The sequence below is a fragment of the Scyliorhinus canicula genome, chromosome 17 (assembly GCF_902713615.1).
Source record: "Scyliorhinus canicula chromosome 17, sScyCan1.1, whole genome shotgun sequence".
NCBI lineage: Eukaryota > Metazoa > Chordata > Chondrichthyes > Carcharhiniformes > Scyliorhinidae > Scyliorhinus > Scyliorhinus canicula.
Window position 1 is genome coordinate 32,610,574 of NC_052162.1, and position 26,713 is coordinate 32,637,286.

Consider the following 26,713-nt stretch of genomic DNA (forward strand, 5'->3'; position numbering starts at 1 on the left):
CACCAAAATAAGCCCATCCATTGAGCTTTGAAAAATGTGCAAGTTGTAGAAATGTGATGGCTCTGGGAATAGATTTGAATTCCTGAGAAATGACAGTGCATCCAACATAATAGTAGATTAAGAGTCTGTCACAACCTTTTCAAAAAAGCTATTTTTGAAGAGTTGAAGCAGTATAGATTCACATGAAAGCTTCGGTCTCTAGGGACGGAACCATTTGAAGTCTTCAATAGTTAAATCTGCCAAATTTATCCAGCAGATCAACTCACCACCAACACTCAACAACATGGATGCTATTCCAAAAATTTCAGAGTTAGATTCCAACTGGGATTCGGATTTGACTTTAGTGACTGGTTTGTATTCGGATTGTAGCGTTGGGAATTCTTTGCCCTTTCTTCCGTAAGGTTTCGACTCATTGCAGACTGCAGGCTCGAGAGCGGTAATATACCTCAACCATGAGTAAATCCAAACAATGAGTATTAGCAGTTTGTGGTGTTGTGTGTGTGTGTATGAGAGAGTGTGTGGGACGCTGTATCCTAGTGTGATCATATCCTCACTCATTGTTCCCACAAACGCACTTTACAGGAATCACTGAGTAGTGATCAACGCAGACGCCAATGTTGCTAAGGCTAATTTTAGTGCCCTAACTGCTGTGCAAGTTAACTGTACAAAGACTGGGAATCATGTCCAAGACCTGCTCATTGGTGTGATTCAATACACTGAGAGAACATCAAGCCAAACATTCTTGGCATTATTTGTCAACACAACTTTGGGAAATGTTCAAGAAGGAAAAGGCCAAGCAGAACGTAAACACATTTTCCCGTTTTCCTGGAATGGATGCCTTGTGTAAAGTTCGGAAAATTTGAAGGCTGAGCGGAGGATGTTTGTAAATGGGACTTTGAAATTCTCCTGTCGCTTCCTCCTGCAAAGCAGGAAGCAGACAGCTTGTCTCAGCGACAATCAGTGGGACCTGGGAACCAAACCAAATATGTCTACCACTCAGTAACCCGGAGGAGAGGTAAAAATTAACCACAGTGATTTAAGAACAGATATCAAGGTGCATATTAAACTCATTTATTTCAAAATAATTTCTTCCATTTCCTGCAGCAGTCAAAAGATTACACTGCATGGACATTTATGTCATCAATACTGTTCTTTGGCCAGGATTGTAGTAAGTTTCCATGTGATTACACCTTAAAATTAATAAATATCTTAAGCCCGAAACGGATGTAGTAAACATCCGCAAATGATTTATAGACATGTGAGGATGTGATAAATACATTTTAAATAATCAAATAGGCAACATTTTCAGGGCAAAATTAAGGTAACATTAAATATGATAAGAATTATCAGTAAAAGTGAAATTAGTTGCTGAGAGCCTATGTGGGTTGCAATAGCCAACTTAATGTAGTTGCTAATTAGATCAGTTACTTGCTGGTAGTTCTTGAATTTACAGAATTTACAGTGCAGAAGGAGGCCATTCAGCCCATTGAGTCTGCACTGGCCCTTGGAAAGAGCCCCCTACTTAAGCTCACACCTTCACTCTATCTCCGTAACCCCACCTAACCTTTTGGACACTAAGGGACAATTTAGCTTCGCCAGTCCACCTAGTTTGTTTTCGTTCTTCTTTTGTTGGTGGCCCTCAAATGAGTGGCCAGTCCACCTAACCTGCATATCTTTGGACTGTGGACGAAACCGGAGCACCCAGAGGAAATCCAAGCAGACACGGGGAGAAAGTGCAAACTCCACACAGACAGTCACCTGAGGACAGAATTGAACCCTGGAGCTGTGAGGCAGCCGTGCTAAAAATTGTAAAAAGAGACATGACAATTGTCCCAGGAAACATAGAGACGTGAACCTGCTCCATGCAATTAAAAATAATCCTGAAGGATGGAATAAAGAATTACCAGTGGAATAAGAGGTCAGAATGACTTGTTGGGCAAGGGGTGCGGAAGCGATTGGGGGCGAGAGAGTCATGGCTACCAAATCTCGTGGAGCGTGTTGAAAGTGGGAATTTGGTGGATATTATTACATTTAAATTTTAACAAAGCTTTTTGACCTACAAGCCTGGAAATAATGTGAATCTTTTGAAGTGGCTGCAACAGAGAAAACTGTGCATAGTTTCACATGAAGTTGCATTGGGAAGAAAAGAGGGATCCGTTCTTGGCACCATTATTGTTCATTATGACAGATTAAGAGGTGTGGCTGATAAATGGAAGAATATGGATACATGTAAATCAAGGAGCGAATAGAGGGAACGTGGGATCAGACAGATAAAATAAACTGAATTTGTCCAACAAATAGAGGTATTCCAGAGGAGAGCTCACTGAACTCAAGAACATGTGAACGGAACTTCCATACCCTCAGGACAAGCAAGTGTCTAACAGCCAACAAGTTATATTTTGAAATGTAATCACTTTTACTTGTAACACAGTACACAGCAAGAAACTACAAAGAGGAGTTAATTTTTGGTGATCTTGGTTGTGGGTTGTATGTTATGAAAATGAAAATCGCTTATTGTCACAAGTAGGCTTCAAATGAAGTTACTGTGAAAAGCCTCTAGTCGCCACATTCCGGCGCCTGTTCGGGGAGGCTGGTCGATGATATCAGGGGAAATTCCCATTTATTTCTTGGAAAAGAGTAAATTAAATCTTATATGTTCATCTGCACAGGTAGATGATACTTCAGATTAATCCATCAAACAAAAATTACCCATCTGACAATATCGGATTCCTATTTTATTTTATTTATCCATTCACATAGAATCCATACAGAACCCCGACATGCAGGAAGATGCCATTTGACTGACACTTGTGTGGTGTGAATATTATTTGCCACTTATCAATACAAGTCTGAATATTGTCTGAATCTTGCTGCATATAGACACAGATTATTTCAGTAACTGAGGAGTCACAAATAGTGCCGAACATTCTGCAATCATTAGCAAACATCGAGGGAAAGTCATTGAGGATGAAGCTGAAGGTAACTGGGCCAAGAACAATACCCCAAGGAACTCTTGCAGTGATGTTCTGGGACTGAGGTCATTGACCTCCAGCAACCATGACCATCTTCCTTTGTGCTAGCTATGACTTCAGCCCGTGGACAGTTTCCCCCGATTCCTATTGACTTCAATTAGCCAGGGCTCCTTAATTCCACACTCAGTCAAATGCAGCATTAATGTCAAGTGAATTCACTCTCACTTCATCACCAGGCCATGCTCACTTCAAGTGTTATACTGATCATTGTATCATAGTGAAACAATTTCTGAACTTGAATCAAACCTTTGGTTATTGCGTTTATGACAACATAAAACATACCTTTCAAGCCACTGATAACCCCTTGGAATCTCGATTCATTGATAGAGTCTGTTTTCAGAATTCTTCATATTTTTCGAATGTCAGATTTTCCATTTCTGTAGCGAGGGCACTTCGAAAGGTAACTGAATTGATATTTTGAACAGAGGCTATGGAAATGGAAAATCTAACATTGGAAAAATATGAAGAATTATGAAGCTCAAGACAGACTTTATCAATGAATCGAGGTTCCAAGGGGTTACAAGTGGCTTGAAAGGTATGTTTTCTGTTATCATAAACTCAATAACCAAAGGTTTGATTCAAGTTCAGAAAAGGAGAAGTGAACAGCCTGTTTAAATTGAATTGCTATCCTCGGAGGATGGTGGATATGTGGAACATTCTGCTTGTCTCAGGAGGCACTGGAGGTAAAGAATGTTGGCAACGCAAAGAAGGAACACGATAGATATTTGGCAGAGTAAGGGATTGAGTAGTAAGGGATTCAACAGTGTGACAAATATTGTGGTTTATGTCATTTTTCAAATGTTCAGATTGGATGTAGAACTACAATTGTCTTCCAGTTTTGTACAGTCCTGTGTTTGCAAATAAATCAGGATTAACAACTAATTCTTTTGGGTAATGAATTTGTAAATTCAGATCTTTTATCAACTTTAAGAAGCTAATTTTTCTCAATGCAATGTTTGCATTGCACTGCAATTTTTCCACATTGTCTGTACTTCCTCTTCTCCTGAACTAAAGATGACTTGCTGATGTATTGTATCAAGGGCATTGGCAGTTCACCACTATTTTCTGCACAACCGGGGCAGCAGGGTAGCATGGTGGTTAGCATAAATGCTTCACAGCTCCAGGGTCCCAGGTTCGATTCCCGGCTGGGTCACTGTCTGTGTGGAGTCTGCACGTCCTCCCCCTGTGTGCGTGGGTTTCCTCCGGGTGCTCCGGTTTCCTCCCACAGTCCAAAGATGTGCGGGTTAGGTGGATTGGCCATGCTAAATTGCCCGTAGTGTCCTAATAAAAGTAAGGTTAAGGGGGGGGGGGGGGTGGTTGTTGGGTTACGGGTATGGGGTGGATACGTGGGTTTGAGTAGGGTGATCATGGCTCGGCACAACATTGAGGGCCGAAGGGCCTGTTCTATGCTGTACTGTTCTATGTCTATGTCTAAGCCCAGGTAGTGTGTATTGACAGACTATTCGACTGTGGAAGGAAATACAACTGAGTCCAATCTTGTTCTCAACTCATGTTCGCACCCACGCTTCCCAATTTTAGTAACTGGATAATAGTTGGACTGCATCCATCTCCCCCCCCCCCCCCCCCCCACCTCCATTCTTCCCTATTAAGACCATAGGGCTAAGTGTTTAATGGGATGTGATTGCTATCACTTGACTGGTGGCTCCTTCTTTAAGAGTTACATCTTACTTTCTCCGACTATTCAGACAGACTAACCAAGAAAAGTATTGGGCAAAGTTTATGCTAGCATGGCATTATGACTTTCTGCGCATACTCCTGCCAAACTCGGAAGAGTTGGCATACCTGATTTATAGCAACACGATTGCCGCCAAGGCTGAGATCACTTTAGTTAGTGCAGGTCAGAATTAAATGCTTCTCAGGAACATTTAGGCACAAATTATCAACACATTACTATTTCAAAGAGTTTGTTATGTCCCAGTGGATAACATCTCGAGGGCAATCATATAGTAAAATGCATGTGCCCAGTAACACTTCATGGTGAAACAAGCAACATTTTGGAGAAGACAAATGTTAGTGGTGGAAGGCTGGAATAAAATCATAAAATGTTAAAGTTATGGGGTCGATCAGTCTGGATCTGAAAAGAGTAAAGGTAGATAATGATCTGGTCGACTCGCCAAGTGTTATTCTACTTTTCTCTTTTTAGAAACTTGTGCTTCCAACCATTTCTGCTTTTTCACGTAACGTTTCTTGGAAGGGCACTTTACATTATATAACTTGTTTGTCGCAGATCAGCTGCCCTTATGAAAACCTTTCTTTAAAGTCTCTTACCTTCAGTAGGTTGACCTGAAGATCTGGCGCTGTGACCCGGCAGGGGATCACAATCTCATTTCTTCCGTTGAACTTTATCACTCTAGGACGTTCTGTATGAGGCTCCACAAATGGACTTTGATGATCTATGTTTTTAAGAGAGCACACAGACAAAGCACACTGTAAGGTTTATACTCCACACTAATTTATTGTACTTTAAAGATGCAGATGTGTCCTAAAACAGTCCAACTCAAGTGTGGTCAATATTATCATTGTTTTCTGACAGAGGATTTTAACCCCTTTAATGCTAAACCTCATTTGCAGGTTTTAAAATTTTATCTGGATCCGTGTATTCAAACGCATTAATCATCTTCCTACCATATAAGTAGGATGAGATACCTCTGTAACATAAGGACCAAGGATGGGAACTTGGGGCACCAGGACATGTCTTTATATTCTTTCCAAGGCTCACATTAGATGTTCCAATCTGACCCCTTTATCACAGTCGTAACTTAAACAGCCCATTGTTTTTGTCCCACTCCTGCTGTAATGAATTCACTGATTACACTGTAGCTTTGAATTTAAAAATTGGGTGGCAGTTATGTGGGGGCTGTAGAGTTTGATAGGAAGTGCACGAGCAAGGAAAGTGATTGATTAACATTATGTACATTAAGTGCAATAAATCACAAGGCTTCACAGTGAACTAGAACTTTCAGCATTTTAATGATGTGGAGCATTGTGATTCTTGAAATTATTTAAAACCATGTGGCTAACTGTATAATCCTGTGTTCCCAAAAGTGAGTTGTGCTTTGCAGTAATGAGGAATCAGAGGATTAACAGTGTTGTAGCCTTATTTCCTTTTGCATGCTGGGTGTCTGAAATCAACACCAGTAGTGTAAGTTCTGCCCTATTTGTGCAAGCCTGAAGTTGGTAGAACAATAATACATTTTATTTTGAAGCAACCGTAATAAATTGCAAAGGCTAATTGCTACAAATTAACATTTAAGATTTTCATCCTTTGCCACTAAATTACATGAAGTAACAAAAGGATTGTTCTGAAATCCAAGTCTGTTATAACCCTCACGAGGCCTCTGGGGGTGGACCAATAGCCTCCCCTTGAGCCGCGTGGAATACAAGCTCCTCCGCGGGGGGGGGGGGGGGGGGGGGGGGGGGGGGTCCATCAGCAGAGTTAATGGACTCTTAAAAGCCAGACCAGATGACAGCCGGGCATGAGTGTAGGGCCGGCTGGGACCTGAAGCATACTCTGGAAATAGTTTGGCAATAAATCAGTTTTCTTACCCTCGTTTGGACGCCTCTGCGACCACTAAATTGGCGATGAGGATAAAGTGGAGCTTACAGTCGGTGCTACTAACTGTTGGACTGTGTCATCTCTTACAGCACTACCAGAATAAGATTTCAAAATGCCGCTCTTCAGGAAACTTGATGCATGGAGGATTCAATGCAAGACGCAGAGCGTATGTGATACTTTTCTCAGGGCTGTAAGTGCTGAGCGACAGACAGTAATACTTTTAACTGTCTGTGGAGCCTCCACTTTCAGCATGATAAAGAGCCTCACCTATCCCGCAGTCTCAGACTCCAAGGGTTGGATTCTCCACCATTGGGATGCTCCATTTTGCTGGCAGCCTGGGGGTTTCCCGACGGCTTGGGCCTGCCCCACAATGGGAACCCCATTGACCGGCCGGCGTAATGGAGCATTCCTTCGGTGGGACGAAAGAGAAATGTGGCACAGTGGGGCGGAGAATCCAGCCCCAAGACTTTCAAAGAGTTAATTGGGCTTGTGGCAAACCATTGTCATGTGAGAATACCTTTAAGAAATGTATGTTTAAGCAATGTACCTTTAAGAAATGAGGCAGCTCATATTACTGAAGTGATGTCAGAGGGTGGGGGTAGCTGAGTTGAGCTCACTTCTGCTTTTTGGGGCTTTAGGTTTTCAGTTTGAGAGAGCAGCTGAAAAGTGCCTGTCTGGTTTGCTGTGAGCTGTTTGAAAGGAAAAGCCAGTTTTGAGGAAAAGAGCTTGGGTGTGTCTGTGTTTGCAGTGAGCTGGATCTGACATGATCACTGCTATGAAAGACTATCTCTGAATCATTTGGGTGATTTAAACTCATAATAGTAATGTCTTTAACCTGATGTGTTTCTGTTTAAAGGTGTTAAGACTTTTGGGGGTTTGAAGGAACATTTTGAGGGATTATTTAGTGTTGTATTATTTTCGGGGTTATCTTTGAAGTAAGCGGTGTTAAGGGATCCAATGTTTATTTAAAAAGGTTACGTTGAATTCATGGAATAAACATTATTTTGTGTTTAAAAACTCATGTGTCCATAATTGTAATACCACACCTGGAGACCAAGCCGTGTGCTTCAAAAGCAACAATACATTAAAGGGAGAGGTTGGTTGAACTCCATGATACATTTTGGGGTTCTGAAAATGCCGCTCCCATAACACCTTTACAACCCCATGTCGGTCACCGTGTAATGTTACCGGATCAAGATGGCTGAGAGGACCCTGGGGAGTCATTACCGAGTTCTTAATGCGCTTAAGAAAGCTAGCTGAATTTTGTGACTATGGTCCTTCCGATTCCGAGATGCTAAGGGGCCATTTGGTTTGTAGAGTCAATAATATGGCGAACCAATGAAAATTACTGGCTGAGGCATTATTAAATCTTTAGAAATTTTACTCTCCAGAGAGAATGCAGAAAAGGGAGTGCAAGAACTCCAAGGGATGGAAGTGAACAGTGTTGTACATATACTCTCCTGGTGTTCAGTGCCCTCTAGGTTAGGAACCCCTGGATCCCTTGGGGGAGACACCGTTGAGGCGAGGGCCGCAGATCATAGGACTGCACTGACTAGGCCAGATGCGTCTCCCGAATCTGTAGAGGGAGATCACAGGCTGTATGGGGCATGTGGCCGGAAAAGTTGCAGGGAGTGAAAACCACAGGGTGACCAGAAAACCCGCCTTTCCACCATTGGTAGGCGGCCACCCAGATCCTGAACCCTCCATTTAGAACAGGCTAACGGTGAATGCATGCAACCAAAGTTACCTCCGTTAGGATCACCGTCCAAGTCGACGGGCACCCGCTCGCAATGGTATTGGATACCATTGCTGCCTTCTAGGTTATAGGAAAACAAACGCTTAAGAAAATCCAGTCAGGAGTGCAACAATTTATTTTGCATTACACAGAGGCAAAACTGGCCACTTACACGGGGGAACCAATTGTCATAGCTGGAACCACGATGACCCTGGTGATTTACAGGCAGCAATCTATAAGAATAACATACATTAATTGTGGTTAAAGGACAAGGCCCCAGTCGGGTCGGCCGTGATTGGCTAAAATGCCTTTGTCTAGATTGGCAATGGATCTTTCAAATGAGCATTGGAGGCCTTTATGAAGTTTTGGGGAAATACCCCAAAATTTTCCAGCAGGGCTGGGAAAAATAAAAGAACCCATGACAAAAATTCATGTCGACTCTGAAGCACAGCTTAATAATTTCTGGCCCACCTGATCCCCATGCATTACTGGTGAAAGTTGAGGCAGAGCTCAGCCACCTTGAGAGCCTTGGTGTCATTCGGCCAGCAAGATTTGCAGATTGGGCAGCACCAGTAGACCCCTTCCTCAAGCCAGATAAAAGTGGGGATAAGAAATTAACTGTGAATAAGGCCTCCCATTTGGATAGGTACCAATGCCACGCATTGAGGACATGTATCTGAAGCTGACTGGGGACCATTCATTCACAAAGCTTGACATGTCGCATGTCTATCTTCAATAGGTGCAGTACTCATAAAGGCCCCCACCGTAGTATCCCACATCCCCTGACCAGCGTAATGCCGGCTGAACCTTTCATGGGTCGAAGATTCTAGACCTGCCTCAGCTTCACGTTCCCAGATATTGGTGGGTAAGTACGCCATAGTCAGGAGCAGCAAGGGAGTTGCCCAGACAGGCAGAAGCGGACCAGACTGTTTGGACCAGGTGGCGCAGTTTACTTATGGAACTTTGGAGATGGCGCCAAGTGGGTCCCAAGAATGGTAATTCGACAGAAAGGGACAGTTTTAAACCAGGTTTGTGCTCACGACTGTGCGATGAAGAACCACGTTGACCTCCTTAAACGCAGAAGACCGATTCAACATGAAGCTCCACCAGAGGTACTGAATTCAAGTCAGACAGCCACGGTACCAAAGATTAAAAAAGCTGTTGCCCCCTGGGGACCTGACACAGAGATGCGGGAAGTCAAGGACTCTGATAATGAGACCTAGGCATTGGAAGTTTCTGATGATGAGACAACCAGAGAGCAGCCACCAGTAGTGGCCCCACCGGGGTAATCATCAAGGAAATGCCATTCGTCGTGCTGATATACGCCTCCTGACCCAGACCTGCAGGCGCAGGATGCGCAACCATGGAAGAAAAAGAGCAACCGTCCTCTTGCTCCACCTTCCTCTGAAGGGTCTTCGGACTTTGGGGGGGGGGGGGGGGATGTTATAACCGACAAGAAGTCGACGGGATGAACCAATATGCCTCCCTGTGAGCCTTGTGGAATACGAGCTGCTGAGAGGCGGGCGCCCATCAGCCGAGATAAAAGCTGGCCCAGTGGAGAGCCAGACTTGAGTATTGTCCCGGCTGGGACCTGAAGTATACTCTATAAATGGTTTCTTTGGCAATAAACCAGTTTTCTTTACGCCCTCTCCTGGATTCCTCTGTGGCCACTAAAATGTCAAGAAGCCATGTGAAATAGATTCAATTTTATATGAACTGAGAGGAAGGTTCACATTTTCTCAGGAATGGGAAATATTTCCATATGGTGTCTTTGAGGTGTTGAAGCTTGAAGTGAGGATAGAATACGCTGCCGTGCTTGGCATTTAAGAGCCTCTTGGTGGAGAAGAATCACTTGGGAGATCCAGCAAGAAGCAAGCCTGACAGACACAAGGAAAGTTGCTAATGTACTGCTGCCCAATGGACACTAGAAAGTATCTAACCCTAGTTTGCACATCACAAGGTGCTGTTTTGTAATCAATTACTCTTCTACTGCTTTATCCTTCTAAGCCATCTTCAACCTCACATCCTTCAAATGTCCGGCACAGTGGAGGTAATTTACATCTAATTCCATCCCAGAATCCTGGAATGTAAGTCTCTTATTGGCTCTTTGTGAATTGAGCTTGGACAGCCTCCTCTCAGCTTACGTCCATAGTGCAGCACTTTAATCCAGGAGACAAGTTACATTTGGAACAATTGTAACACTGAATTGTAACAGTTTGCTTGGTGCAACAGATTCTCCAGCACACCATTGCACCTTGATCAGCGGCTAACATGAGAAGAGCTTCAGGATAGCTGCGTGGATGCCATCAGTTCCTGAAATGCAGTTGTCATGCTACTATTTCTATTTGGTCAGTATGCACTGACCCTACAGACCAATGCACTGGTCACTAGCTTGGTACATTTGTCTCTAACTTGAAAAGAAATAGAGACATGATAGCGAGGGAGAAAGTTGGCTGCCACTGGCAACGTTGTTCCAACTGTGGAATTTGTCTCCTGTCTCCTGACAGCAGATGATACCGTTGTGTAACAATCTATGTTCTGAACAGCACAGGTCGTTTCCCTCAGTCGTTGATAGAGAAATGTACCACAGCCTGCAGCTATGGTTGTTGGAATAACAGCAAGGGTGCAACGTCCAGCTCTGGTCTTAACTCACCTCCCTAGAATATATTCATGATCCACTTTGCTTTCAAGCATGAAAACTCATGGATTGCATGGATGTCAAATGCCATTATCATTAAAAAAATAAGCTATTTTAAAATTTTTAAATGATCCCTTCACTGTCACAATAATGCCACCGGCCTTTAATGCTATTAATCAATTTAAACATTCATATCAGGTATATGGCAGCACTGTGACTGAGAAAAGAAATCTGCAGTGGAAAGGATGGTGATTGTCTTGTATTACAATTTGACTGGCTGGTGGTAGATAAAAGAATATTTTCTTTCTCCTCACCATCCGTGGTTGATTGGTGAGTAATGATGATTTTAAACAAAACTGGGGCTGGTTTAGCACAGGGCTTAATCGCTGGCTTTGAAAGCAGACTAAGGCAGGCCAGCAGCACAGTTCAATTCCCGTACCAGCCTCCCGAACAGACGCCGGAATGTGGTGGCTTTTCACAGTAACTTCATTTGAAGCCTACTTGTGACAATAAGTGATTTTCATTTCATTTTTCATTTTCAACTGCTGTTACATAGCTTGATACCAGGGAAAAAATGGGCTGAATTCTTCGCTTCACGATGCCAGCAGTGAGAATTGCGATCAGGCAGAAACTAACGCGCAGTGGAAAAATCGTGATGTACGCCTGGCACCGATTCCAATGCAATGCTCCGGTCTCTTGCTGGGGGCATTATTGAAGTTTGCAGCCCCTGCCGGTGGGTCCATGCAAAACCGCCATTTGTATGTATTTGAACATCATTAGCAGGTTGGGCATTTCATGCCCCACCCCTCCGCGCTGCTCTGCCCTTTAGGCAAAGGTCTCATGGGTGTGAATTGGTGCAAGGATTTACAAATGGGGCCTGGATGCCATGGTTATTGAGGGGGAGCGGGAGGCTAAATAAATGCTCAAAAACTGTTGGGTTTGCTGGGGCTTTGCGGCTGCCCGGGCCGGGGGTGTGGGGAGGGTGGGGGGGGGGGGGGGTGTGGGTGGTAGCGGGGAATGTCTTGGTGCCACATCCGTGGACTCTGGTTGTCCTCCTCGGGATTGGGGTGACCTGGCTCAGTATGTGGATTTAAAACACACTCCTTTGGTGCTATTTACAGGCTCCTGGATGCTCACATTGCTAACTATGTCATAGGGACGTAGCAACTAGGAGCAGAAGTAGGCCATTTAGCCCTTCGAGCCTGCTCCTCCATTCAATCAGATCATGGCTGATCTCTTCCTGGTCTCAAATCCACCTCCCCACCTGGTGCACATATCCCTTTAATCTGTTTTTAAAAATCAGAAATATATCATCTATCTCCTTCTTGAAACCATTTAATGACTGTGACTCCATCGCACTATGGGCCAGCGAATTCCACAAATTCACCACCCACTGCTAAAATTTGTTACTCCTCATCTCAGTTGACAATTTCCCACCCACCCAGTCGCCCCTCTGGATTCCCTCTTACCCCAGCAGTAACAACAGCATGAGCGTGGCCAAGCTCAGCCAGCGGTCCACCAGGTGTTGGAATGCCTCAGAAGTGCTGCCCCACTGCAGATGAAGCAGGGGATTAGCAGAGTTCACCCCAAGCAGAGGACACCAGTGTGCCCAGGCTGGCCCTGCCAGGCTGGAAATGCTATGGTGCCCGAGTGCCAGGGATTGGGCTCGGGGGTACCTTGTCCATATGAGGTTTGGCTTGTGGACCCCTGAAGAGATAAGTTAGCTGCAGGGGGGGAGGAGGTCTAGAGGCTGCGATGGGGTGGTTTCAGGCGGTCGAAAGATTGGGGCGACATTTAAAAATGGTGCCCTAATTCGTGAATCATCTTCCTGCACTGGCAGGTTGAGCTCGTCAGCGCAGGAAATTACGTAAGCGCAGCATTGATGGGGCGTTCCTCGCTAAGGTAAAAAAAAACCTGCAAAATCCCTCTGAAGAAACACCCTGCTAAACGTGCCCAAAATGCATCTTTTTTTTGTCCTGTTAAATTGCACCCTCAGTCTCCCAAACAGGGAACCCCGGCCCAGATATAGGTTTCAGCTGAACGTAGCCTGATGTCAAATGGATTCAATGACGTACAACTTACTTCACAGAAAAACACGGGCACTTTAGATGACTTTCAGCGATCACAGGTGGGATTCTCCAGTAAGGGGCTATGTACCCACGCCTGCGAAAAACTGTGCACGAATCACTCTGGACTGACCTGAAGAAAGTCCAGGATGATTCTCCGATTTTCAGGGGGCTAGCAGGGCCTCGGAGTAGTCCTCGCAGCTCTGGTTGCCGATACGGGGCCCTGCACTTCTGGTCGGGAATCCGCGCATGCGCACAGCGGCGGTTTGCGTTGGCGGCCCCGTGTGACATGGCAGACTCACACCACGGACCAGCATCGAAAAGATAGGCCCTCCTGAGATCACGGGCACTGTGGATCAGTGGCCCCCAATCGATAACCTGGCCTTCCATGAACCCCCCCCCCCCCCCCCCCCCCCCCCCGGTGATGGATCTTCCGCCCCTCACCAGGGACTGACCCCGCGGCCGCCACTGGCCATTCCCGACAGACAAAAGGTTGTTAGAACAACGCTGTCGGGAACTTGGCCAGCTGACATCGGAGAATCGCCGTGGGGGACTCTTTCAATGGCCCCAACCGGCACCACGTCGACCACGCATGCGTGATTGCCGCCGATTCCAAGGTGACCGGAGAATCACGGTAGCAGCGTCAGACCATATCTCGGGTTTGACGCCCATTCTCCTCCCCCATGGCGATCGCGATTTCGACGCGGAGGCTCGGAGAACCCCGCCCCACACATTTACCAAGCATTTGTTTTGAGAATTTATTAATTTTTCAAGGAACTGGAAATAGAAATGACCATTTTAATTTTATATTTAATCAGAAACATGTGTGAAGTAAGTTGTTTGTACGCTTACAATCCTGTTAGAAACTTTTGACATTTAAATAAGTAATCAGAATGTCCAACAATCAGCTAACAGTTTTCATACTTTCATACAAAAGCAAACTTTATTGTATATAAGAAGAAATATTAAATAAAGCAAAAAGCTCTAACTTCACATTCTTGCGTATGAAGACTTGTGCTGTGAATTCAGTTACTTTATTTTACAAGAGCCGTGAGGTGATGATGCAACTGTACAAAACCTTGGTCAGGCCACATTTGGAGTACTGTGTGTAGTTCTGGTCACCTCATTTTAGGAAGGATGTGGAAGCTTTGGAAAATGTGCAAAGGAGATTTACCAGGATGTTGCCTGGAATGGAGAGTAGGTCATATGAGGAAAGGTTGAGGGTGCTAGACCTTTGCTCATTAGAACGGAGAAGGATGAGGGGCGACTTGATAGAGGTTTATATGATGATCAGGGGAATAGATAGAGTAGACAGTCAGAGACTTTTTCCACAGGTGGAACAAACCATTACAAGGGGACATAAATTTAAGGTAAATGGTGGAAGATATAGGGGGGATGTCAGAGGTAGGTTCTTTACCCAGAGAGTAGTGGGGGCATGGAATGCACTGCCTGTGGAAGTAGTTGAGTCGGCAACGTTAGGGACCTTCAAGCGGCTATTGGATAGGTACATGGATTATGGTAGAATAATGGAGTGTAGATTAATTTGTTCTTAAGGGCAGCACGGTAGCATTGTGGATAGCACAATTGCTTCACAGCTCCAGGGTCTCAGGTTCGATTCCGGCTTGGGTCACTGTCTGTGTGGAGTCTGCATATCCTCCCCGTGTGTGCGTGGGTTTCATCCGGGTGCTCCGGTTTCCTCCCACAGTCCAAAGATGGGCAGGTTGGGTGGATTGGCCATGATAAATTTCCCTTAGTGTCCAAAATTCTATGATCTATGATTAACCTAGGACAAAAGTTTGGCACAACATCGTGGGCCGAAGGGCCTGTTCTGTGCTGTATTTCTCTATGTTCTAAAATCTGAAATGTTCATTCACTTTCCCTGCGATCAAACCAAATGTATGTCACAGCCCCCTGGAATTCATTTTATTTTCCGTCAGTGATCCAGCTTCTTCCTGAGATAAAATTCTGTTGGAATCCTTCCATTAGGTTTTTATAGCGATGCACCCGTCTGCCTTATTTCTACAGACCTCATGGCTGTGGTTGCCTCAGCTCCTCGTTCAGGCTCCAGAAGATACCCAACCGCTTTCCCATAGGTTTCTAAGCTAAATCTGCTGACTGATTTCTGCCTCAAGGCTCTGTGAGAATCACTTTAGATTTCTTCCACCAACTGTAAGCTGGAGCAAATATTCCAGCTTCTTTTCTCGCACAAATCAAAACTGATATTGAACCTCCATCTGCATTCCAAGTACTGAATGATTAAGTTAGTAGGCCTAACTGAATATCATCTCTGTGGATTTGCAATGAAACATACCGTGCCCAGGCACAGGCCCCCGATCAATGGGTGGGCTCCGCACTGGCCAGTGTCTGTGGCAGCAATCAAAACCAGATAACTCTGCATTTGCTGAGTAGGCAATGCAGAGCAACAACAGACTTTGATTGTTCAAGTCCCCTGAGAGTGGGAAAACAGCCTGGTCCGAATGTTGAGGTGCATGCGCACAATGAATGAGAGGTGACCAGGTGAGGCGGGAGAGAGGCAAAACCAGAAGATCCTGTGTTCTACTTTTACAAAGAAAGGCACAGCCAGCAGGTTTCGCATCCTATGGATGAGGGCTGCCGGACAGCAACAGTGAAGTAAGGTGTGAGGCGCCAGGCGAAAGCCATGAGCCAAAGTGGGCCAGGTGGTCAGCAGTTGTAGAGCAGTGAGGGAAGCAGACAAGAGGTGATTCAAGGTGAGGCATGAGGTGCTGGGGCTGGGTGAAAGCCAGCCAGCCAGTTGGGGTCAGCAGCCATTGAGCAACGAGGGGAGCAGGGGGGGATGACTTGACCCAGCCACTGCCTGAGGGCAGGCCAGGCAGCAACAGCGAGGCATGAGGCATCGAATCAAGCCTTGACAGAACGGAGAAATGACAAGTGAGGCAGGAGACTGCCTTGAAGACCTTAAGAGATAAGTGAGATTGAGAGGGGATGGGGGTAGGGGGGAAGAGTGGGAAGGTGTTGGGGGACTGGGGCAGGAGAGTGTTTGAGGTTGGGTTAGCCAGGATTGCACACTTGCCGGGATGGAGAGTGTGTGAGAACTGGGTTACATTTTGGAGGGTGGGAGAATTTATGAGGATGGAATGGGCAGGAGAAGAGATAAGCCTGGATTTCAATTCAGTGATTATTCATCCAGGCGTGTTTTTTCAAGTTAAAAAGCACTAATGCGGTGATCAATTTGTGTATTATTGTGGCTTGCGCCTTTGAGTCCTGTGGGGCAAGGGTAGGGAGGGGTCTGGAAGGGGCATGATGTCATGAGGGGAGGGACCAAAATGAAGGTGAGTACAGGGCCCCACAAACTGTAAATCCGCCTCTGTCTCTGTGGCTTTCTCAATCTGGTGAGATGCAGTCTACACCAGTCATTTGCAAAGTGCGGGGTCGCGACCTGCAGGTGGGTCACAGCAGGTGTCGGGAGGCAGCCACCGGGGCGTTCCCAATCGTGGGAATTCACGCGCAACAGCCGGCTTTCAACAATGCCGGCTGCAAGCGGCTTTGAAAATGGCAGCCCTGACCAGCTAAAGAAGTGTGGGCGCACTGTGCGTGCGTGTCCGCTCATCAGTGCGCCTGCGGCCCGGGAGTGTTGGGACCTGAACCCGGGGTCAAAGTGCGATCGTGGTATGGCGGCGGCTGACTGCATGGTGATGACTGATGATGAACAAGGCCATGACCTCAATCTGTTTTGCATCCCTAAACATTACTGGAGAGAGTATATAACCCTCATGGTTTAATCATGGACAGAACTGAACGTTTGGCAAGGGAGATAATGAGAGCTACGGGAAATTATCGCATCATCATCCTCTGTGTACTGAAGGGTGGCTATAAGTTTTTTGCTGACCTTTTAGACTACATTAAAGCATTGAATCGAAATAGTGACGAGTCAATCCCAATGACGGTGGACTTCATCCGCTTGAAGAGTTACTGTAAAGATCAGTCAACAGGGGAGCTACTCAGAGTTTACAAACTGAGGTACGAAATCCACGCTCTCCTCCTGTGAACCTGATTGGAGTGAGATCATGAGGACCAAGCAGGCTCACCTCTCGCATTAAAGGTAAGAGAAAATGGGGGGTCACGAAGGCCAGCTGGCGTGGGTCGCAAAGGTCGGCCGGCGTGGGTCCCAAAGGTTGACAGGTTGGCAGAAATGGGTCCCCGGAAAAAAAGCTTGAAAAACACTGGTCTACACCACAGCAAAGCTGCAATTGCCACTGCCTATTCACAAACTGAACCACATGCTTCTGTTAGCAAACACACACAGATAAGCTAAACAAAAGAACCTTCCAACCAAGGCTCCACTCTGAATCACTATCATTCTGTCAATGTGGCATGCTTTAGGATGATTCAAACAAAAATGTAAACATATTATTTTACCTTCAGCAAAACTCCTTGTTCCTGAAACCCAGATAAAAAAATTATATTGCGAATGGAGTTTTACGACTGATTCTCAGAATTATTATCCTGTTGGGATGAATGTTTTCTTAGTCTGCTGGTAAAACAACATATGAAATGATTTGGTTTGTCCAAATCCTGGTCGAGTTGAACTCAGTCAGAAAGTTGTGGATTCACAATTCCACTCCAGGGGTGGAATCCTCCGACCCCCCGCAGGGTCGGGGAATCTCCCGGGGCCGGCGTAAATCCTGCCCCTGCCGTGGCCGGAATTCTCCATCACCCGGGAATCAGTGGGGGTGGGAATCGCGCCGCACCGGTCGGCTGGCCCCCCCCGCGCCGGTCGGCGGGCCCCCTGCGGTGATTCTGCGGGCGGGCCGGTGCCGTGGGGCACTTTTTTTCTTCCACCGCCGCCATGGCCTCCACCATGGCGGAGGCGGAAGAGACCCCCTCCACCGCACATGCGCTGGGGTGACGTCAGCGGCTGCTGACGCTCCGGCACATGCGCGGACTCACGGCGATCGGCGAAGGCCTTTCAGCCAGCCGTTCGCGTCGGTCGGCAGGGCGCCAAAGGCCGTTCGCGTCGGTCGGCGGAGCGGGAGGCACTCTGGCGCGGGCCTAGCCCCTAAAGGTGTGGAGAATTCCGAACCTTTGGGGAGGCCTGATGCCGTAGTGGTTCTCGCCACTCCGGTACGCCAGGACCCCCCGCTCCGCCAGGTAGGGGAGAATCCCGGCCCAGGTTCTTGATCACAAGATCTCAGTTGACACTGCAGTAGTAATGAGGGAGTGCTGCACTGTCAGAGGTGCCATCCTTCAGATGAGCTGTTAGCCCAAGGCTCCTGAAGTGAATGTTAAAGATCACATGGCACTAATTAAAGGAAGTGCAGAGGGGTCATCACCCGTGTCTTGGCCAATATTTATCAACACGTAAGAAACAGATGATTTGATCTTTATCAAGTTATTGTTTGTGGGAATTTGCTATGTGCAAATTGTCGGTCGCATTTCCTACATTACAACAGGAAAGCACTTTGAAACATCCTGAATTTGCAAAACGTGCTATTTAAGTGCAAGTCTTGCTTTTCTTTTCCTTTCATCAATCTACAGTATCAAATTGCCCTTAACTTAACATTGAAGTTGCCACTCTGCAACATTCAAATTCTTCAGGCTGATGAGGGCCAGGCTGCGATAAAGAAAATCTAACAGCTGTGCCGCAAAAACGAAAATTCTTGCCTTTGACCTTCCCTTTCACTTGTGGGAGAAATGCCCAAAGAATTACCGTTACTGTGTCCTGAAAATGGAGTGAGCTGTCAAGAAACTAGGAAAGGATAAGGTCAATGCTAATTTAAGCATGAAGATTTATAGAAACACAATATTTCTCATCAGACATAGAAGACAAGCCATCAAACCATAAGCCATGCTTGTTAAGGGGAAAATAAAGGCTTATGGAGCAGTACACGACCCCTTTTGTAGGGGAAGGCCTGGAGCTGACGGGTAAAGAGTGATTTGGCATGTCTAAGCATTGTTGTTCTATCAATTTGGAGGTCATGAAGGCTACCAACAGGATTTTCAGAAAGTAAGAATGCAGAAGAAATAGGAGCAGGCGTAGACCATTGGGTTGATGTGCCTTTGTACAGTTCTCCATATAGTTAGCAATGCGACCTCCAGCCAGCTGGTGGCGATAGAGATCGATCACATGTCTCAAGAGGCTCGCCAGTTGGTAATAAGACATAGAAGAAGGTAGTCGCACTTAGAGTAGCTTCAGGAGAATTCACTGAATTCACTTAGTAGCCTTCTTCTGTACTGTAGTTCCTTAGTTATCAACGGTTATACCACAGAACCCAACAACCATTTGGCCCTTGACTTTCTGTGCCATTCAGTAAGATCACAGCTGATTTAATCGGAGCTTCAACTCTATTTTCCTGCTGCCCCCCTATTTCTCTTGATGCCCTTGGGCAACTGGAGAACCAAACCCTACTGACGTGCATTCCACAGATTATCTCTAAAATGGGGTGAATTCTTGGAAATCAGAGCTATGTATCAGATGTCAGTTCTTTGTTTAGTTCTAACTCTTGTAGCAATTTTGGTAGCAGAAGATGTGGGATTTCTTTGTCTGGTCTGCCCCACAAGTCCAGTAAGTCGTGCTATTAAGTGAGTTGGACATTCTGAATTCTCCCTCAGTATACCCAAACAGTGTGGCGACTAGGGAATTTTCACAGTAACTTCATTGCAGAATTAATGTAAGCCTACTGGTGACACAAGTAAAGATTATTATTATAATGCAATGTGTAAAGTTGGCAAGTGCATACCTGAGAGAGCAAGAGACAAGGAGTGTCTAAAAGATTACAGAAGTTAAGATTGTACAGTGATACTAGTCAGATTGAAGCATGTTGCCTAGATGTACCAACCACCTTGAGGTCAAGGGAGGCAAGGTTTAAGGCAGCTAATTCACAGAGTTAACTTGGGGGAAGGTGAATTTGTTCAGGAACAGAAGATCTGGCAAAAGCAGGTATGACCTCTGCAAAACACCAGCTTGTGTTTATATTGCACCTTTAACGTGAAGACGGTGGTTAATCACTTTGACATTTCAGAAAGCTAGCTTCATCCCCCCAAAGAAAAGCGATGCAACCAGTTAATCCAGGTCACATATTAATGAGGTGGTACAAGTTCTGGAAACATTGCTAACTACAATCAGATAAGCTCTGATATACTAAATAGACTAAAAGAACAGAAAAGAAAGACTTGCATTTATATAGCAGTTTTCATGGCCATCGGATGCCTCAATGCACTTTGGAACTAACAAAGTACTCTGGAAGTGTATTTATTGTTGTGCACTCACAAATTTACTTCAGTTTCTGACGTGGATCTCAAATGTACAGTTATTATCAGTTAATGCCGGATTAGTATGGCATAACATAACTTTGTAGTCTCTTTTGTTTCATAAATGAAGCACATTGACAAAATATTTACACCTTCAATGTTCAAGCCTAATTCCAGGACTAATAAATTGTTGTTAGTTTATGAATTTGGTCATAACACGGACTTCTTATTTGATAATAGTCCAGAAAAGGTTAATTTAGTGACTTGGTAGCTTGTGCACATCCTGTTGGGAAGTTGATAGTGGAAATGCTTATATAATCAGAACCTAATGTGGGATAGTTAAGCAAGCCTATCTTATTCATCTATAGGCGTCGGCTAGGTGGAAAAGTTTCTTGTCAAGGAGTTATGGTCAAAGCATTAGGGATTTATTCAATGCCCAACGCTCATTTTGAGATATGAGTTCCAATACTCCTACACTTTGACATATACTGGACCCATACTCATATTCCGGGTGAAACAGCGTCATTCCATTTCTGCTACATATTTCATGACATATTGGACCTATTTTATGCTGTTCCTGTGCTTGGAATTCTGAGGGTTTGCAATGAACACATGCACTTCATACATAAAGCTGTCCACTGTGGAATGTATTTGATTCTTTTTAAAACTAGGAACCTGTTTTTCATCACTTCACGTCCACAAGAACAGTACAGTACTCTGTAATTTGGGTGCTCACTATTCTAAAGGAAAGAAGGTGAAGGTCACGACAGATGTATCATAAAAACAGCAATCTTACTTTAGGTTTGATGCAGAAGGCTCATTAAATCTGAAAGGATTGAGCCAAATAAGTAATCTGGTCATGCACAGAATGAAATGCCCTTACAATTATATATCAATGTGAACACACTGAAGTTGTTTTAAATTCCTCTTGGGAGTTTTTGAAAGAATGCTCAGGTCTTTGGATGTGCATTGAAACCATACACGGTGAATAATACTATTTTGATGATATTGCACATTTCACTATCCATATTGATAATGATGCAAAATATTCACCCACAAAAAGTTGCGAACATCAGCTACATTTTATGCATCTCAGCTTTGTTAAACATTTGATAATTTAAGATGCAAGACAGGTAGGAATTTCATATTGGTTTTGCAAGCGTCTACCTTTCTGTCAAGTTCTCTCACTGACAATAATTAACCTGCAATTGACCAAGGCATACCTCACTTTACAAATATACCTTGTGACATTGAAAGGAATAGGTGAAATTAAAGACATTTGCATCTTGGCACAAATGAAACATTGCACAGTTCATGGTATAAGTTACCTGATATTATAAGACACAATCTACTTTGAGCAATGCCCCCAGAAATTCATTTGGTTTATTTAAATCAATAAAGAAACAAGGCTGTGATTCTAGCATTTTGGGATGGAATTACACTGGTTGCACCCACTCCGCTATCCAGCCCTTGCTCCAGGGTATAACTCAGACACCAGCCTCACAATGCTTTAATTGTAAATTTCTCATAGTTGTGATCAGATCACTCCATGTCTTCACCTCTCCCTATCTTTGCAACCTCCTTCAGCTCTGCAATCCTCAGAAATATCCGTGCACCTCCAATTCTGGCCTCGCTCCACAACCCTGATTATATTCTCTCGACCTTCAGCTGCTTGGGCCTAAAACTCTAGAATTTCCTCCCTAAACCTCTTCATCTCTATTCCTCCCTCTCCTTTGAAACACTGTTTTAAATCTATCATTTTGATCAAACATTTGATCACCTGTCTTCATATCTTATATGTGGCTCAGTGTCAAAAAATATTTTAATGCATTAAAGGCACTCTGAGGGCGATTCTCCGGGGCTGTTAGCCCGAGCCCGCTGGCTCATTAAAGTGGAATTCTTGCTGGATGTCAAACCCGTTGCAAGTCTCCCGGACCAACCCCCTGGTGAGATCAGGTTCTCGCCTAGAAATGGCAAGAAGCTGGCATCAGAACTCATTAGAACTCATTTCAACCCTATTAGCGAGATTGAAGTGGAATGCTAAAGCCTCCAGGGATGCTCCTGTGCCCTCCCCCCATCTACCCAGCTCGAACTCCCACAGGCGCCATCAATCCTGGTCCTTAAAAGAGGGAACCAGCTGCCGTGGACGGAGTGGGGGAGAACACTTACCTCCAAAGTGCCAAGGGGGGTCCTCCAGGGGAGGTGGGGGTTGGGGTGGGGCTTGGGCTTGACTGGAGGGGTTCAGGTCAGGGATGTCTCCTGGGATGCGGTTGTGAGGGAAGTCTTCCCTCTGTAACCTTAGAACATAGAACATAGAACAGTACAGCACAGAACAGGCCCTTCGGCCCTCGATGTTGTGCCGAGCAATGATCACCCTACTCAAACCCACGTATCCACCCTATACCCGTAACCCAACAACTCCCCCCCTTAACCTTACTATTAGGACACTACGGGCAATTTAGCATGGCCAATCCACCTAACCCGCACATCTTTGGACTGTGGGAGGAAACCGGAGCGCCCGGAGGAAACCCACGCACACACGGGGAGGACGTGCAGACTCCACACAGACAGTGACCCAGCCGGGAATCGAACCTGGGACCCTGGAGCTGTGAAGCATTTATGCTAACCACCATGCTACCGTGCTGCCTTGAAAACCTTTAAACTCTCTCCCAGCATGTCAATATGAATGATCTGTCAAATGAAGATAAAAGTCTTCCCTCTATAGCTTTGAAAACCTTTAAACCCTCTCCCAGCATGTTAAGTCAAAAAAACTGTCAGATAAGGTAAAACCTTCCCTTTGATGTGTTGGAAAACTTTTGAAGTGTTTTTTTTCACATTCAATTTAATTCCCCATTAACTTTTTCAAGCCTCTGAGTTTGCTGAGAAGCCGAAAAGTTTTGAACTACATTGTTTCCATTTAATTTCACAGTCCATTACTTTTTACAAGTCTCTTGATTGACAGGTCCAGGGTATTTCAAAGGAGTCTTTAGCTTTGTTTGTTTTTATAGCTCTTCATTTTCCATTAACTCTGAAGTGCTTCTCCCCCATAATGGTGTGTCGCTCACTTGGAGGGGGAGCCTGGCCAGTGATTGGGGGATGGCTTTGCCAGTGATCAGGGGAGGGGCCTTGCCAGTAATTGGGGGAGGGGCAGTCCAGCAGTTGGGTGGAGCCTTGCCAGCAATTGGAGGGGGAGCCTTGACAGCGATTTGGAAGGGAGCTGCAGTTTTATTCTGAGATTGGGGCGTCCTTTAAAAACAGTCTCCTAATCGCTGACGATCCGGCCTTGCTGGCTTCTTTGTGTCCCAGACGTGAATCTCCGCTGGCTCCAAAAACATTTCTAAGTGTGGCTAGATTGCGATTTGCATTGCTCCAATCCACTCAACAGGACGGTAGCAATGTGGCTAGCATAATTGTTTCACAGCTCCAGGGTCCCAGGTTCGATTACAGCTTGGGTCACTGTCTGTACGGAGCCTGCACATCCTCCCCGTGTCTGCGTGGGTTTCCTCCGGGTGCTCCGGTTTCCTCCCACAGTCCAAAGATTGGACATGATAAATTGCCCTTAGTGTCCAAAATTGCCCTTAGTGTTGGGTGGGGTTATGGGGATAGGGTGGAGGTGTTGACCTTGCGTAGGGCACTCTTTCCAAGAGCCGGTGCAGACTCAATGGGCCGAATGGCCTCCTTCTGCACTGTAAATTCTATGAATTCTATGAATCATGCCTCGGTTCCTGCCGAAGACCATACTTCAAAATATTTTCGGAGAATCGCGCCCTATTTAAATGCAAGTTCTTTTTGTTGCTGGGTAGAGCCCTATCTCCAAGAGGTTCATTCTGTGATGTTGAATTTTGGGCATTTTATTATCCTCCTTTGCATGATTATGTCGCCAACATTTTAAACCTCAAATTGCTTGTGAAATTGACAGCATACTCCCAAAATGGTTCTCCCATCTTTGGAAAAAGTATGTTTTGGGAGTGTGCTGTTGTTACCACAAAGTGACCTTCGAACTTACTTACTAATTCTCAAATGACTTCAACTAGAGTAAATCAAGATAAAGCAAGACTGACTTTGGGTGAATAAATGTATAATTAAATGACATTGCATTGTATCACTTCTCTTGGAACTTCTTCGTCACTGCCAATTTGCAAAGATCCTGACACTGATGCATCATGTTATATCAGGAACATTTAAAAATACCGGAGGAACAGGAAATAATAGAGTATGACCAGAAGTTCCGATGTATTCAAAATCTATTTCCCTATCAGCACAAGTGAAATCAAAGAGGCACCATCCAATTCTGCACTTAACTCCACTCACCATACCTTCCATTCTGCAAATGCTTTCTGTAATTCACTGAGCATGTTCCTGTATTTCTATTTAAAACTATCCTGCTATGAGTGGCTTTGAGTCTAGACGATATGTGACCCTCATGACATATCTTTTATGTTGAAATTTAATACAGATTAAGCGGTCACTTTGTATTTGGTTTGTATATTCCAGCTACTTAGATTGCCAAGTTCTGAGCATGATTTCTTAAAGCAAGGTTCAAGATTAGTAAATTGGTTTACATCAATCTTCAGTAACCCACTTTTGCATTTGTTACTATGAAGTTATGCAGAAGATGGGTTTCAACCTTGGTCAGGGCAAGGTAGTATCTACTGAGGTAGAATCACTACCTTTTTCTTCCGGTGCTAAAGGGAATAAATGAAATGTTTTGTGGTCTTTTAACCAGCCCGCGGCACTGAACACGTCCTTATAAAGGGCAGATAAAAGCATTTTACTGCGGATGCTGGAATTTGAAATAAAACCAGAAAATACAGGACAATCTCAGCAGATCTGACAGCATCTGTGGAGAGAGAAGGGAGCTAACATTTCGAATCTGGATGACTTGAGCTGGATGAGTCCAGCTTTGACAAAGAGTCATCCTCCGTTCTCTCTCCACAGGTACAATCATAGAATCCCTACAGTGCAGAAGGAGGCCATTCAGACATTCAGAGTCTGCACTGATCCTTGAAATGAACACTCCACCCACCCCATCCCTGCAATCCCATAACCTAACCACACCGAAGGGCCAATCTACCTACCCCGTACATCTTTGGACTGTGGGAGGCAATTGGAGCACCCGGAGGAATCCCATGCAGACACGGGGAGAAGGTACAAACTCCGCACAGACAATGACCCAAGGCCGGAATTGAACTTGGATCCCTTGTGCTGTGAGGCAGCAGCGTTAACCACTGTGCCACTGTGCTGCCTCAGACCTGTTGAGATAATACAGGGCAGCTTGTAGATTCATTCAAGTAGGCTGGTGTGGAAACTGGATGCAAACCACATTGACACTTGTTGAGACAAAACAGAGGAATCTTTTATTATCTCTTCCACTTCTTGCAATACCCGACCATGAGTGTCATGATATACAAACATGCAGATAATGATATACAAACAGGCAGCTAATGAACACCGAGAACAGGACATGACCAATGAGCAGGCAGGACACTCAGGGGTGGTATCTCACTATAAAAGGTATGAGGCACTCACACTCCGCCTCTTTCCACTAATGAACATCTACAGAGTGAGTCAAGGTGTATTTACAGTATCAAACCTACAGCACGTGGCTAAGAGCTAGTCTGGTTCAGTCAGGCAGAGTAACCACACTTAGGTTAGCAGAGAGTCGAACTCATAGAGAACTGTGTTAAATGTGCTACTGGTTCAATAAATCAGATTGAATTAACTTCAAGGTCTGGAGTACCTTTTGGTCATAGCTGCATCCAGTTGCAGCCTGTGTTATCCCAGAGTACATAACACATCAATGGGTGCCTTACATTGATATTAATTTCTAAAACGGGAAATAATGCCCCTTGATTTTCTGGCTTCCATGCATCAGATTTGTGGGGGGTGGTGGTGCAGGGGGTACAGGGATACCCCAAAGATGTGCGAGGAAATCTCTCTTGAAAGTTTCCAGGTAAGCGTTTAACGAGCAACTGTCCAGATGCATTAACTTTCTTTTGACAACTGCAGTGGGAACCATCCGACAAAACAATTTAAATGGCCAACTTCAATGATTCTCCCAGTGTTACACGAGTTACTCTGAAAGAGTTAGAATTTTTTGTTTCTAACTTCAGCGCAACTATTTTAAAGAGCTGCGCTGGTCCCCACACAAGAGATCCCTTGCACCCCCAAACTCTCTGGGGACTTCACCCTCCTCCTCTTCTCCCCCCTTCCCCTCCCAAAGGAAGCAACCTCCTCACGGTATTCCCTACCCCAGTATCAGCACCTGCATGAGGTTTCCCACCCCTTCAACCCGACTCCCCCCAACCCCGCTCCCTGACCGCAGACGATTCATTCTGTTCCTCAGTGCATCCATCTAACAATGTCTGAAGCCACATTTGCACCACGCCTGCCCCATCCCCAATCATGGCACTTACTCTCAAACTACTCCTGGAA

At 45.2% G+C, this 26,713-nt stretch overlaps 1 protein-coding gene across 1 annotated transcript in view; it reads right to left on the bottom strand.

Moving 5' to 3' along the window:
• kdrl (kinase insert domain receptor like) overlaps nucleotides 1–26,713 on the bottom strand; it is a 218,345-nt gene that overhangs the window by 136,541 nt on the left and 55,091 nt on the right. The window contains exon 4 of the mRNA XM_038775502.1: nucleotides 5,322–5,446. Within this exon, the coding sequence (XP_038631430.1) occupies nucleotides 5,322–5,446 (125 nt within the window). The remainder of the gene's footprint in view (nucleotides 1–5,321; nucleotides 5,447–26,713) is intronic.